Here is a 14,664-nt window from a genome sequence, read left to right as displayed (position 1 = left end):
TCATGAATCAATAAAGATTTGAACCTAGATCTATCATATCAGAAAAGCTGAACTTCTCTATATGAAACAAACTTTTCAGCATTAAAAAAAAAGATAAATGTTACCCTTCTAAGTACATTCTAAGTAAAAACCATGCTTCAATGTATGATAAATAATACCAACATAGTAGTTAGATTTGGTATACAATGAAAGAATTATTTTCTGCCTTTGTGCCCATAGACAGGTGCTCTATTTCAATGTTTTTGAGGGAATCCATTTACTGTCATACATGCAGGGCTCTAGCAAAATTCATTATTTGAAGCTCATTTCTATTTTAATGGAAGCAGGTTCAATATTTTCTATAAAGGTTGAGATACTAAGCACATTATTAACTCTCCAGATTTTTAATAGACAGGTACAATTCAGACGAGATAAAGAGAAAGCTGTTTTACAGCTTCTAGAGACAATACAGAGAAAGTGAAAGGTTTCCTAATAACTACATTGCTAACATTTCTTTAGAGAGGATTACATGGCCTTATGAACTCTAAGCTGTGAACAGGCCTGTTCCAAACATGATGATCACTCTGGGAGGTCAGATGTGTGTTGACGTCTTGGGGATGATTGAAACACTTTTTTTTCTCTTAAGAATGTCAAAAAAAGTAGCTTTCTTGCCCTTTTGTTTTCTGCTTTTGGAGGCATTGCCTTGATTTTACTTTAGCGAAAATAGTCTGACAGTCTTCAATTCCACCTGGCTGTTTGGAAAGAATAAGTCACACACAGTTCTTATGGTTTCTTGTTTAGAATTGCTTTGTTTCCTGTGATTCTGTTGACTTAGTTCTAAGCTTCTGTGCTACTAGGAGCATGAATAAAGAATCAAAGAGACAACAGAAAACAGAAGGGATGTTGGGTTCTGGCGAAGATAAACCATTCTTGTCAAATAATGTGATAACAGTGCAGAAAATCCCAACAACTTTACCACTTCACACACAATAAAGTTCTGTCACCTTCGACAGAAGGAGAGACAAGGCACAAGGCTAAAATGATATTAGGCCTGAAAAATCAAATATGCAGATTGGTATGATTAATCAAATTGTTGATGTACTGCCATGAAATAGACTTTTTTAATTCCTTTTTTTAATTGGATAGTTTATGTATTTACATTTCAAATGTTATCCCCTTTTGCGGTTTCCCCCTCTCCCATACTCACTTCCCCTGTTTATATAAGAGTTCCCCCCCCACCCAACCATCCACTCCAGTCTCCCCACTGGAGACATTCCCCTACACTGGAGCATTCAACCTTCACAGGACCAAGAGCCTCCCTTCCCATTGATGTCTGACTAGGCCATCCTCTGCTACATAAGCGGATGGTGCCATGGGTCACCCCATGTGTACACGCTTTGGTTGCTGACTCTCTGGGAGCTCTGGGGGATCTAGTTAGCTGATATTGTTGTTCTTCCTATGGGGTTGCAAACCCCTTCAGCTCCTTCAGTCCTTTCCCTAACTCCTCCATAGGGGTCCCTGTGCTTAGTCTGCTGGTTAGCTGCAAACATCTTAATCTGTATGAGGAAGGCTCTGGAAGAGCCTCTCAGGAGACGTTCTCTTTCAAACCAACTCCTTAAAAACTATCAAGCCTGACTGGGCACATACACTGGAATCATATTTTATGCATATGGTTATTATGTACATATATATGATGATAACGATAGAGAGGTCATAAATTTGAGATGATGAAATTAGGAACTTGGGAAGGGTTTAAGGGAGAATAGCAAAAGGGCAAAGTAAATGTTTTTTAATAAAAAAAAAGCTATTCCGCTTTTTACATAAGATGGTGAATATTAATGCGTTCGTCTCATTGCCTGTTGACTTTGGTGTTTCTTGCAGCTGCTGAAGGGATGGTGTGTAACCACCTGTGTTCCAATGATGGTTGTTGGGGACCTGGGCCAGACCAGTGTCTGTCATGTCGGCGCTTCAGCAGGGGAAAGATCTGTATAGAGTCCTGCAACCTTTATGATGGGTAAGAGACGACCAGGCCACCTTTAACTCATATAAGCAACCGATTAAAACAAAAAGCAGACCTTTAGAAAAACAGTGATAATTTAGAAAAGTCTACCAAGATTTTTAAAAAGCACCTGTGATGCAGAAGGAAAAAGAAAGATAAAAACTTTTAATTAAAAATTGTTTTGCTTGCAATAACAAGACTGGCACTGACTAGCATGCATATTTTAAAGATATTTACCAAGATACATAAATCTTACTGAATTTTATCCTCTTAAACTTTAGCAAAACGGTTTAACTTTCACCTTGTGTTAGGAGGTAGATGGCTGCAATTGGTCTACTACCATGGTTCTCAGCCTTCCTAATGCTGCAGCCCTTTAGTAACGATTCCTCATGCTGTGGTGACCCACAAAACATTATTTTTACTGTTATTTCACACCTGTCATTTTGCTACCATCTTGAATTGTAATGGAAATATGGAAATTTGGAAATAGAGTTTTGCCAAGGGTCCTGATCCGCAGGCTGAGAAACCCTGCCCTACACCTTCTAGTCTACTGCAGGTTTTCCTCTCACACCTTCCTTCTGCCTTCATGCAAAGCTCCTGCTTTTGCTCCAGTCAGGTCGTGTCTCTATTTCCACCCAAGAAACAGCCCACATCTCTCTGTCTTTGATAACTGGGAAGGACTACAGGAAAACTTTGATTTGAAGTAGAAGAGGGTTTTCCATGAGCTCTGCCACTTCCTAAAAATCAATGTTTATTTTTTTGTTTTTGCTTTTTTCTTTTGCCATTTTTTTCATCTTTATTAACTTGAGTATTTCCTATTTAAATTTCGATTGTTATTCCCCTTCCCGGTTTCCAGGCCAACATCTCCCTAACCCCTCCCATTCCCCTTCTCTATGGGTGTTCCCCTCCCCATCCTCCCCCCATTACCACTCTCCCCCCAACAGTCTAGTTCACTGGGGGTTCAGTCTTGGCAGGACCAAGGGCTTCCCCTTCCACTGGTGCTCCTACTAGGATATTCATTGCTACCTATGAGGTCGGAGCCCAGGGTCAGTCCATGTATAGTCTTTAGGTAGTGGCTTAGTCCCTGGAAGCTCTGGTTGGTTGGCATGTTTGTTCATATGGGGTCTCAAGGCCCTTCAAGCTCTTTCAGTCCTTTCTAAGCAATGTTTTAACCCAGCGATTTTACTTCTCTGTGTACTGCAACCATCACATGGCTTACAAGGAAGCCTAGGCTCCACCCTCTACCATGGCATTCATATCCTGTAAAGTCCCTTTACCATAGCAGAATCTCATGCCTCCTGGTTGCCCTTCATTAGTATGATAATGCATTTCTTGTGGCTGTTCTAAGTCAGTTTCTCTTATATGGCTGAAGTGAAAGTAGTTTAAACAGCTTTGGAAACTATACATTAGAATGTCTTCAGTCTATTTATTTTCCCCATTCATCCATTTCCTTATTGTGACAACTGATACTGTGATCAATGACAACACTGGTTTTGTGCATCATGTTGGGAGTATAAAAATATATTCATCATTTTAATAACTATATATTTCTTCTTACAAATGGCCAAGGCAGATTTACTCTAAGAAATTAGGTAACAAAGCTGAAACTTTATGTTTAAATAAAAAAGTAACTTAAGATAAGACTAATATTTTAAAATATTTCATATATGAGCTTTGTAAAGTATAATCAATATAGAAATTTGGTAATAAATAGATCCTATGCACTGGGGTAGTATTCAGGCTTCTTCATAGTACCATGACAGAAAAGCTCTCTAAATAAAGTCCCTCAGATCAAAAAATTACCTGTGTGTGGCAAATGTTGTCATTAAAGTATTTTTACTGGAATTTAGTTTACTGACCACATTACAATAAGAGATTATTAAATAAGTATGCATTTCTAATGAGATAGGGGATTCTAGAAGTCATTTTACCTAGTTGCAGCAAATTATGAACAAGACTTGTATAATATAATATCAGGTAAAAATCACACAGTGACTGAATAATCAAACCATCATTAGAGTACTGGGAATCTGGATTTCCTTCCTTTCCACAATGCCATTTTTCTGGGTATTTTAGGGTTAATATTGTCTGAAATATGAATTATAGAAACATGTTGCTGTATGTTCCATTCAGGATCACATTTATACTTCCTGATGAACAATCACAAAAATAACAAAACAAAACTAGTGGCTTCTGGAATCCCAATCGCTAAACATTTTTTGAATTTAACAATTTCCATCATGTTTACAGCATTAAGAGATGACAAAGTACTTAAAGTTTTAAAAGTACTTTCAATACAGTAAAACTCATGATATATATATATATGTAATATATATGTTTATATATAACATATATATGAATGGCATCTAAAAGAATACTTTTAGTATTTGTCTGCACTCTGAGGGTTTCCCACACACCCCCTCATCTGGCAGCATTGTCTAATTCCTTTATTTTGCCTAGGAAGCTGCTTATGCTTGCCTCTGAAGAAATGAATCTGCCTTTATTTTTTTTACCTTTATTAACTTGAGTATTTCTTATTTGCATTTAGATTGTTATTCCCCTTCCCGGTTTCCAGGCCAACATCCCCAAACGCCCACCTCCTCCTATATGGGCTTCCTCCCCATCCTCCCCCCATTACCACCCTCCCACCAACAATCCCGTTCACTAGGGGTTCAGTCTTGGCAGGACCAAGGGCTTCACCTTCCACTGGTGCTCCTACTAGGCTATTCATTGCTACCTATGAGGTTGGAGCCCAGGGTCAGTCCATGTATAGTCTTTGGGTAGTGGCTTAGTCCCTGGCAGCTCTGGTTGGTTGGCATTGATGTTCATATGGGGTCTCGAGCCCCTTCAAGCTCTTCCAGTCCTTTCTCTGGTTCCTTCAACGGGGGTCCCGTTCTCAGTTCAGTGGTTTGCTGCTGGCATTCACCTATGTATTTGCTGTATTCTGGCTGTGTCTCTCAGGAGAGATCTACAGACCGGTTCCTGACAGCCTGCACTTCTTTGCTTCATCCATCTTAGGTAGTTTGGTGGCTGTTTATGTATGGGCCACATGCGGGGCAGGCTCTGAATGAGTGTTCCTTCTGCCTCTGTTCTAAACTTTGCCTCCCTAATCCCTGCCAAGGGTATTCTTGTTCCCCATTTAAAGAAGGAGTGAAGCATTCGCATTTTGGTCATCCTTCTTGAGTTTCATGTGTTCTGTGCATCTAGAGTAATTCAAGCATTTGGGCTAATAGCCATTTATCAATGAGTGCATACCATGTGTGTTTTTCTGTGATTGGGTTACCTCACTCAGTATGATATTTTCCAGTTCCATCCATTTGTCTATGAATTTCATAAAGTCATTGTTTTTGATAGCTGAGTAATATTCCATTGTGTAGATGTACCACATTTTCTGTATCCATTTCTCTGTTGAAGGGAATCTGGGTTCTTTCCAGCTTCTGGCTATTATAAATAAAGCTGCTATGAACATAGTGGAGCACGTGTCTTTGTTATATGTTGGGGCATCTTTTGGGTATATGCCCAAGAGTGGTATAGCTGGGTCCTCAGGCAGTTCAATGTCCAATTTTCTGAGGAACCTCCAGACTGATTTCCAGAATGGTTGTACCAGTCTGCAACCCCACCAACAATGGAGGAGTGTTCCTCTTTCTCCGCATCCTCGCCAGCATTTGCTGTCACCTGAGTTTTTGCTCTTAGCCATTCTCACTGGTGTGAGGTGAAATCTCATGGTTGTTTTGATTTGCATTTCCCTTATGACTAAAGATGTTGAACATTTCTTTAGGTGTTTCTCAGCCATTTGGCATTCCTCAGCTGTGAATTCTTTGTTTAGCTCTGAACCCCATTTTTTAATAGGGTTATTTGTCTCCCTGTGGTCTAACTTCTTGAGTTCTTTGTATATTTTGGATATAAGTCCTCTATCTGTTGTAGAATTGGTAAAGATCTTTTCCCAATCTGTTGGTTGTCATTTTGTCCTAACCACAGTGTCCTTTGCCTTACAAAAGCTTTGCAGTTTTATGAGATCCCTTTTGTTGATTCTTGATCTTAGAGCATAAGCCATTGGTGTTTTGTTCAGGAAATTTTCTCCAGTACCCATGTGTTTGAGATGCTTCCCCACTTTTTCTTCTATTAGGTTGAGTGTATCTGATTTGATGTGGAGGTCCTTGATCCACTTGGACTTAAGCTTTGTACAGGGTGATAAGCATGGAGCAATATGCATTCTTCTACATACTGACCTCCAGTTGAACCAGCACCATTTGCTGAAAATGCTATCTTTTTTCCATTGGATGGTTTTGGCTCCTTTGTCAAAACTCAATTGACTATAGGTGTGTGGGTTCATTTCTGGGTCTTCAATTCTATTCCACTGGTCTATCTGTCTGTCTCTGTACCAATACCATGCAGTTTTTATCACTATTGCTCTGTAATACTGCTTGAGTTCAGGGATAGTGTTTCCCCCTGAAGTCCTTTTATTGTTGAGGATAGTTTTAGCTATCCTGGGTTTTTGTTAATTCCAGATGAATTTGCAAATTGTTGTCTAACTCTCTGAAGAATTGGATTGGTATTTTGATGGGGATGAATCTGCCTTTAACTCCATACTGAACAACTTCTTTCCTTCTTCTCTCACTTCTTCTGTCCTTTCTTCCTTTTTAGGTCTTGTAATGTTTCCCAACCTTGTTTAAACTTCTAGGTCACATGGTGTTCTTGCCTAAAGTTCCCTAGTGATGGTGATGGGCTTAAGAGATGCTTACCATCTCATTGGCCTTTGTTGTGGTTTCTTATGATAAATGGGAATAGCATGGTGTTACCTTTTTTGATTATAGGAAGTGAAATATGCTTATTAAGTGAAATACACTTATTAAGGTCTTGATAAAGTCCTTGCTGTGGAATTCATTAGCATCATTTCCATTTTATCCAATAATCTGACCCTGGCAAATGGTTGACTAAGTTATTTTAAAACCTGATTAAGTCAGTCAAATAAATGCATATTTATAAAAATGAGAAGGGCATTTGTAAGTATATATTTATAAATACAAGATTTTTGGCATGTATACACATAAGGAAAATAAAACAAAGACTTTTTGAAGGAAAAAAGAAAGTCAATAAATTCAGTCTAATTTGTATCTAAATTCAAGTGGCAAAATCAATGTATTTCTGCAACTCTTAACTACAAAGAACAATCAAAATGGAAGAGAAAGGTAGTTAGAATGGAACAGTGATTTTCCTATTTAGCATAAATTCTGAATCCCTGAGACTAGCATCAGGCTGCCAGTCAAAGATCTTTGATGACAATTGTAAATTTTAAAAAAAATCGCTTCTCAATAAAACAGTTTTCTTCTTTTATAGATGATACTTAGCAAACTAGATGTCAAGTGTTTAATTCTAAAATAATGGTGTTGGTGTTAAGACTTAGACTTTGGAGACTTGGTGTTAAGGTATTCACTCTGGATCTAAAGACTGATTATGCTAACACAGTAGGGTCATAGACTGTAACTAGTTAGGCCCCATCCAAGTCAAGGAAACTGCAAGACTCCAGTCAGGTCACCAGGAGAGTGGAATAAGAAGAGCAGTGATGGATACAGGGTAATCAAAGGCTCAGTTACTCTTTATTTTACTTTTCTTGGATATTTTATGTATTTACATTTCAAATGTTTTCCCCTTTTCCCCTCCCATACTCCTCCCCCTTCCCCTCTGCTTTTATGAGGATGCTCCCACTCCACCTGGCATTACCCTACATTGGGGAAACAAGTCTCAGTTACTCTGAAAGACCGTAAGAAGATCTCTCCTGAAAGCAGGAAGAATATCAGGGGCCCTGTAATTGGAAGTTAGCAAAGAAAGGCAATGGTCTCCCTATTGTTCTTATGACATGCGTTTACTCTTTAATTGAGTGTGGTGAGGGGGACTCTAAGATAGAGAAATCATACAGCCTATGTTTTAGAAGCATACAAATTATGTTCCTCATTTGTCACCATAACCCCTTAATGGCCACAGTCTTTTATCCAAAACTAGTAATTATCCGAAGCTCAGAAGCTTACTAATCTCTCATAAAATTTCATATGCATTTTTTTGTAATTTTTTGTAGACTTTAAATACCCTCCATTGGGTCCTTTTTATATCACTTGTATTAATGAAGCACAAAAGGAAGGCTTGTTTTATAACTGTGACTTTAAATAAGAAAATTTGTAAAAAGTTTAATTTAAAACAAATTCATATCTTACTGTATAAGTACTAAAACTAATATGTAGCTAATTGTTTAGGTTCTATACAGATGATAACCTACTGATGCTTTATATTTTGAAACCATACATAACTCTGTTGCCTTTAAGAAAGCATAATAGTATATATACATACATATATATATATGTAAAAATGCCTTAAGAAACTTAATGAATTATGTCCCGACTTTAAATATTAGTAAAATAGAAATGTAGATTTAGTGTCAATTTAACCAAAAGAATATATAACTTACACTTTGGAATCCCATTGCTTATTAAGGCTTTATGTGTTCAAATGAAACAAAAAGGGAAAGGATTTTTTTTAGAATTTATCACATAATTAATTTATAATTATACTGTCCGTGTCTTTTCATGTTTATATTGGTTTCAAAAGATGGTTCATAACACTAAGACAAAAATGTATAACCAAATTAGTTATAAAGATTTAATTAGTGATCAACATTATTAAGGACACTAAATTATCTTACCCAACATTTCATTTTGTATTTAGTGAAAACAGAAATATTTAACATAGTATAGATGACTGCTTCCCAACTACCAAAGTAAAATATTTTTATTAGACTTTGAAAGGGATAATTATCTATTTAATACCTATAATACATAAATAAAGATAAAATTTAATGATATAAAAGGAAGTATAATAATCACAGTAGATTACAATAGTAAAGTTTTAAATTATGTACATTAAAGTAAACTATTTTATTCCACATAGAAATACTTCAAAAAGAATTAGACTGAAAGGAGTGTTACATTAGATCAATAACCTAAGAAAATAAAATCTAGCATAAAAAGATATTCCTAATACTCTAAGGTTGGTGTTTAAGCATGAGATAAGACATCAAACTTGTTTTGAAGTTTAACCAGAAGTAAATTTAATAGCCTTGAAGGACAAGGTTGGAGCACATTTGTGTAGCCAGACATTTAAAACCACAATGGTTTAGAAATTCAAACTTCAACCAAGAAGAATGTTTTATATAGAATCAAACAGATGCAATCTTACAGAGGTAAAAGTGATTCTGCTGTGTCATCAAAAGAGATTATTTTCTATTTTCAGAAAGTGCTAGACTCTCTCTCACAGGAGAGAGCTTTCCAGAACGAGACAATTGTTGAGACCAATCAAGGGCAAAGAAAGCCATCTGGCTGCTGTATATCTTTCCTTTAGGTATCTTTTCCTTTCCCCCTTAATGTATAGAAAAGTGCATCTGTGGCTCCTGGCACATTAGAGAAACAAACTCAAGAATTCACTCTGCCAACAGTGCTCTTAGCACATGTTGCGTCATTTGTTAAGATGATAGCTTGTTTGCTTACACCTTCTCACGCAGCTGATATTTTCACAGGGAGTTTCGAGAGTTTGAAAACGGCTCCATCTGTGTTGAGTGTGACTCCCAGTGTGAGAAAATGGAAGATGGACTCCTCACGTGCCATGGACCGGTAAGGCTTAGGACTTTAGTGTGATCGCTCATTTGGTATCATGTATATACATTTTATGTTATCGCTTTTTTTAAAAATTCAATTGGTACTTATAGGATACTAAGGGGAACCACATTTAATATTTAAATCTAGAAACATACAGTTTTATAGGAGAGATAAAATATTTAGAAATCTGATATTATATGAATATTCCCCAAATACTGTATTTGAATAAGAAGACAGAAGGTATAGAATTGTCTTGGACAAGATACAGTATTGAAAGAAAGACACAAAAGTAATCAGCTTAATTAATAATAGTTAGAGTAACAGAAACTATATAGACTGTTAAACATGAATGAGAAAGTGAAATATACGATGAAAAGTTCACATTGTTTTAGTAAAAATTATAATGCTGCTATTTACTGTATGTGATGACAGAATGGAGAATTCTAGAAAGGGGATAAGATGAGCTTCATAAACTAAGACCTAAAGAAGTACGATCGATGCTGTATTAGAGAGAAGGGTCCTAGGAATAGATATCTATCATGAAAAACCTAAAGGCTAAGGAGGCTTTTGCCCAATTGAAAGTTACATTAGGGAGAAAATGCTTCCAATCTCAGAATACCTTTACTCCTTGCTTTCCACTCCTTGGGTTTCTAAGCTCAATCTGTGTTTGCCATTAAAATGGATCCATTCATCCTTTAGATAAATACTTAGTTCATCTGTTACTGATGCACCTCTTAGTAGGGAATTGGGGATCAACACTTGGGCACAAGCAAGAACTCTGGTTTCGTGAAAATGTATTTAAACCCTAAATACCATACATTTTCTATGAGTATGCTTATTTAGCATTTAAGTCACTCAGGAAAAATAAATAATGTAGCCCTCCAAACTTCCACGAGACCTCAGAGAGCCAGCCTGGAACTCTTTCTACAGGATGTAGAAAAGTCAATCTCCAAGGACTGATGCAGATCAATGCATATGAAAAGAAGGGCCTTTGAGAAATGGACACGTAGCGATGTGGCATGAAAAACGGGAGTCTATAGGATGAAATACCGTTCCTTGACCTTTGTGTGGTTCAAGGGCATCTGTAATTGCTTTGTTTCCCTCCTGTGAAGAGTCATGAGAACACAGCTGATCTCTTGCTTGAGACAGGCAAATCCCCAAACAAGCGTATTCCATCAGGAAAGAAAGGAGGTTTACCCAGTGCATTGGGGAAGCAAGTTAAGGTGTCTACATGTGCACCTTAAGGCTTCCACATTTAGGTGTTTGGCGGTAAGTCATCTAATGAAAACAAGGTTTCTTTTAGAGTTTACAGACTTGAAATCGAATGATAAAATAATCACTCTTGGGCCATTTCTTCCTGATAAGGCTGGGGGCGTCAGCTATCTCTAGACCCATTTAGTGTGGATCAGACATAGCCTGAGAGAAACACTAATTGAACGGTGACTCCCAAGGTTGACCATGCGCACAATGTTTAGTTTGTTGATCGCTGCAGGGGCTACTGCTCCATTGCTTACTTTGGATTTCCATCTTTTGAAACAGTAATTTTGACATGTATAATTTCCTGTTCTTTTCCACTCCCCCTTTTTATTTCACAAAAATCTCAGAGAAACCTATTTCCTTTTGTCCAGTATGCACCACCGTGTAATGCTTGCTTTGCAAGAGTTCCATTGCTGTTTTGTATATTAACCCTCATTCAAAATTATCCTTCAAAACTGTCAGGAATGTATTTATGCTAGTCTTCTCTCATTTAGTTCACATTCTGTATCTTAAAACTGATTTTTGCATCTTTCAAACATCCCTGTAGCTCTGGTATTTCAAAGCAACAAAATGTTACTGAAAACTAATACCATAATTAATTCTCTTCCTAGGACATTAATTTGCTTATAATATCTAAGTATAATATGCACTACACCATATTTTGCTAGACAATTTCGCAGGAGGTATCTGTTTTAAAATGTTTGATGTTTCAGCGCTGGGGAGATAGCTATGCACTTAAGAGCACGAGCAGGGAATCTGAGTTCCAAGCTCACACATGACAGCACATAACTGTCTGGAACTCAAGTGGCATCCTTAGACAGACAGAAGTGGAGGGGGTGAAAAAGGCACATTAAAACAGAAGTTTAAAATTTCATGCAAATGGTTTCAACAGATCATTTCTCTACTGTGACTTTACTAGTTTTCAAATGTCAAATTTGTCAATGATCACGTTATTAGCTAATCAGTGATAGGAGCTGCAATGCTCTCCATTGATTAGTTGTAGTCAGGGCTTAAGAGACATGAAGAATGATATGAGAGCTCTGTGCTATGTCTTTCCCCACACATTTTCTCCCTTTGTCTTCTATGTATTTCCCCCTTCTACTAATAAAGAAATAAATGTACAATAGCTAAGTGAATTGCTCTCTGTCATGAGGAGAATGACAGCCCCACTGTACATACTTGGGATTTAGAACACTTGACCGTCTATCCCTATGCTCCTTCTGCTCATCTACCTTCTGCTGACAAACTTCTAGTAATGGATAACCGAGTCGTTAATTTCTATCAATGTGTATGCTTTTATAGTTTGTTATTTATTTGTTCTTCAAAAATTGAGAGAATTTATTTTTAAAATAACTAAATACTTTATAAAATTTAAATCAAGGCTGTGGTTACCATTCATTAGACTCTGAGGCTCGATCCCAAGTAATTAATATTCTTGATTTTTTTCACAATTACTTGCTGTGAAAAATAGACACAATAATCATGCTTCTGTTCCATCATGGCAGCACAGGGGCGCATTAAAATAGAGATGTGTCTTGAGAATAAAGATGTCAGAAAGCCAATAGACTAAACCATGACAGGGACAAGGAAGAGAAGGGATGATGGGGAGGAGAAGGAGGGAGAAAGAGGGGAAAGAGAGAAAGGGGTTGTGTGTGTATATGAATCTTTTTTAAATTAATTAGTTTATTAATTTATTTTACATCCTGACTGCAGTTTGCCCTCACAACTCTCCTCTCTGTCCTTCCCTCCCCTCTCTTCTCCTTTTCCGTTTCCCAACAGAAAATGACATGCCTCACATGGAAATCGATCAGCCCTGGCCTATCAAGTTGCAGTAAGACTAGGCACATCTATTGATGTGAGAAAAGGCCACCCACATAGGGGAAAGGTCTCAAAAGCAGGCAACAGAGGCAGAGACAGCCCCTGCTCCTGAAGTTAGGTGTCCCACAAAAAGACACAGTTGAACAACATGAGTGTAGAAGGACTAGGACCATATTTGCAGGCTCTGTGGTTGGCAGTTAGGGCCCTATGGGCCCTGTGGGCACTATAGGCCCAGGTTTTCTTGTGGTGTCCTTGACCTCTCTGGCTCCTTCCCTCATCAGCTAGATTCCCCTAGCTCTGCTTAATGTTTGACTGTGGGTCTCTGCATCTGTTTCCATCCATTGATGAGTTAAGCTTCTCTGATAACAACTATGCTAGGATCCTATATGTAAGTTTCAGTTTTTCTTCTACACAGCAGTGTGCTCAGTGTTGTATAAGTGAAATGAGAGCCTTGTATTAAATGGGATAGTGCTGTCCTGCACAAATATGTTGGAAATTCTTGCTACCCTAAGAAGAGTAGAAGTGACATAAAGGATGGTCTTTGCTTTGATATGCTGGTCTGCCTGTACTTTATCTTGATTGTTTATGCAATATTTGTATTTCCCCTACTGCCACTTCCCTGAGTACATCCAATAAGAGAGGTAAGGTCAGAACTGTAGAAAGGGAAATAAAAGAGATCAGGATATAGGCTGAAGAGACAGCAAGAGAAGAAAAGGTTAGACTGAGCTTTTAAACATTATTATAAAATGTAAAGCAGCTGTTATAATTCATCAACATTGTGCTTGTATAATAATTCTGTCCTCGTATTTTCTCCCAGAAAAAAAAATATATATATATATATTTATGTAGTGTACTCTGAAAGACTTAGAACTATTCAATAGGAGTCATCCCCTTCTTATGACCCATAAGCTCTGAATTTACTGTATCCTCACTTCTACATGAAGCATTCGTACTGGCAGCCTGGTGAGAGGACACTGGAGCGTTCAGTCCTCACCTTCTTATATATGGCTTCCACTTCTATTTCACTATTCAAAGTAAGCTTTATCTTCCCTGCACTTGGAGGTGAATGGCAGTCCTCCCACAGGGATGATAGAACATCATTGTAGAGTTGTGAATAGTAGTTTTGTTTTCTGTAGAAGCTACCTGGGAAAATCAACTGCCACTGAGCAAAAATAATGTAATGTGGACATCAGGATTTAGTGTGGAACTCTCACTCTATTGGCTGTCTAGATTATTGAGTTTGGAGGCAGTTTAGAACCAGGGTAAAGAAAGAATGAGCCCTCATCGTTGTCAGTCACTGCCCCTAGACTCTTACAATCCTTGGTAATACCACAATATGTGAGTATGCATTAGATGATTACCTAATGTAATCATTAGATGATTCTATATCGGAAAATAAAAATGGAATCAGTGCACTTCAGCCACTGAGAAACTTGTTAAATGCATTTTAACTATTTCAGCTGGGGATACTTTGTTTTGTATCCTTGTGAAACAAATGGTCATGAAATGTTTGTATTAGAATATACTTAATAAAAAATAATGTTAGGTTGCGACATTTTTATATCTTGCAATTTTTGCCTGGGTATGATTTTCTATTAAAAGAATTTAATAGAAAAAAATGCCTGACTCAGACTCTATCTAACTTACTTATTGCAGGCTTTATTCTGCATTCTGTAAGAAGCATGGCTCTTGTCTTGTAGAGTAAGTCATGCCACTAAGCATACCTGCACAGTAAATGATTTTGTATAATAGATAGTATTACGTGCCTAAGTACCCATGAGCAGGTGTTAAATTTGGAAGCATGTGAAGTATTCTTCTCTGGGAGGAAATGAGAAGTTAACTTTAGAACCTCTTTAGGTAGAATGGGGATTAGGTTTCATAGAGTAATTTGAAATTTGTTATTTTATTTTATTTTTGCTTTGAGTTTCACATCAAATAAGTAGCTATTTTATCTATGCTCACTAGTTC

General features: G+C 37.4%; 1 protein-coding gene across 1 annotated transcript in view; it reads left to right on the top strand.

The window, feature by feature from the left end:
- The window catches only part of Erbb4 (erb-b2 receptor tyrosine kinase 4), a 259,221-nt gene that overhangs the window by 8,041 nt on the left and 236,516 nt on the right, over window positions 1-14,664 (top strand). Inside the window, exons 3-4 of the mRNA XM_032899750.1 lie at window positions 1,861-1,993; window positions 9,543-9,636. Coding sequence (XP_032755641.1) covers window positions 1,861-1,993; window positions 9,543-9,636 — 227 coding nt within the window. The remainder of the gene's footprint in view (window positions 1-1,860; window positions 1,994-9,542; window positions 9,637-14,664) is intronic.

The sequence above is a fragment of the Rattus rattus genome, chromosome 4 (assembly GCF_011064425.1).
Source record: "Rattus rattus isolate New Zealand chromosome 4, Rrattus_CSIRO_v1, whole genome shotgun sequence".
NCBI lineage: Eukaryota > Metazoa > Chordata > Mammalia > Rodentia > Muridae > Rattus > Rattus rattus.
The sequence above is the reverse complement of the archived record's forward strand: the minus strand, read 5'-3'. Positions and strand labels throughout refer to the sequence as shown.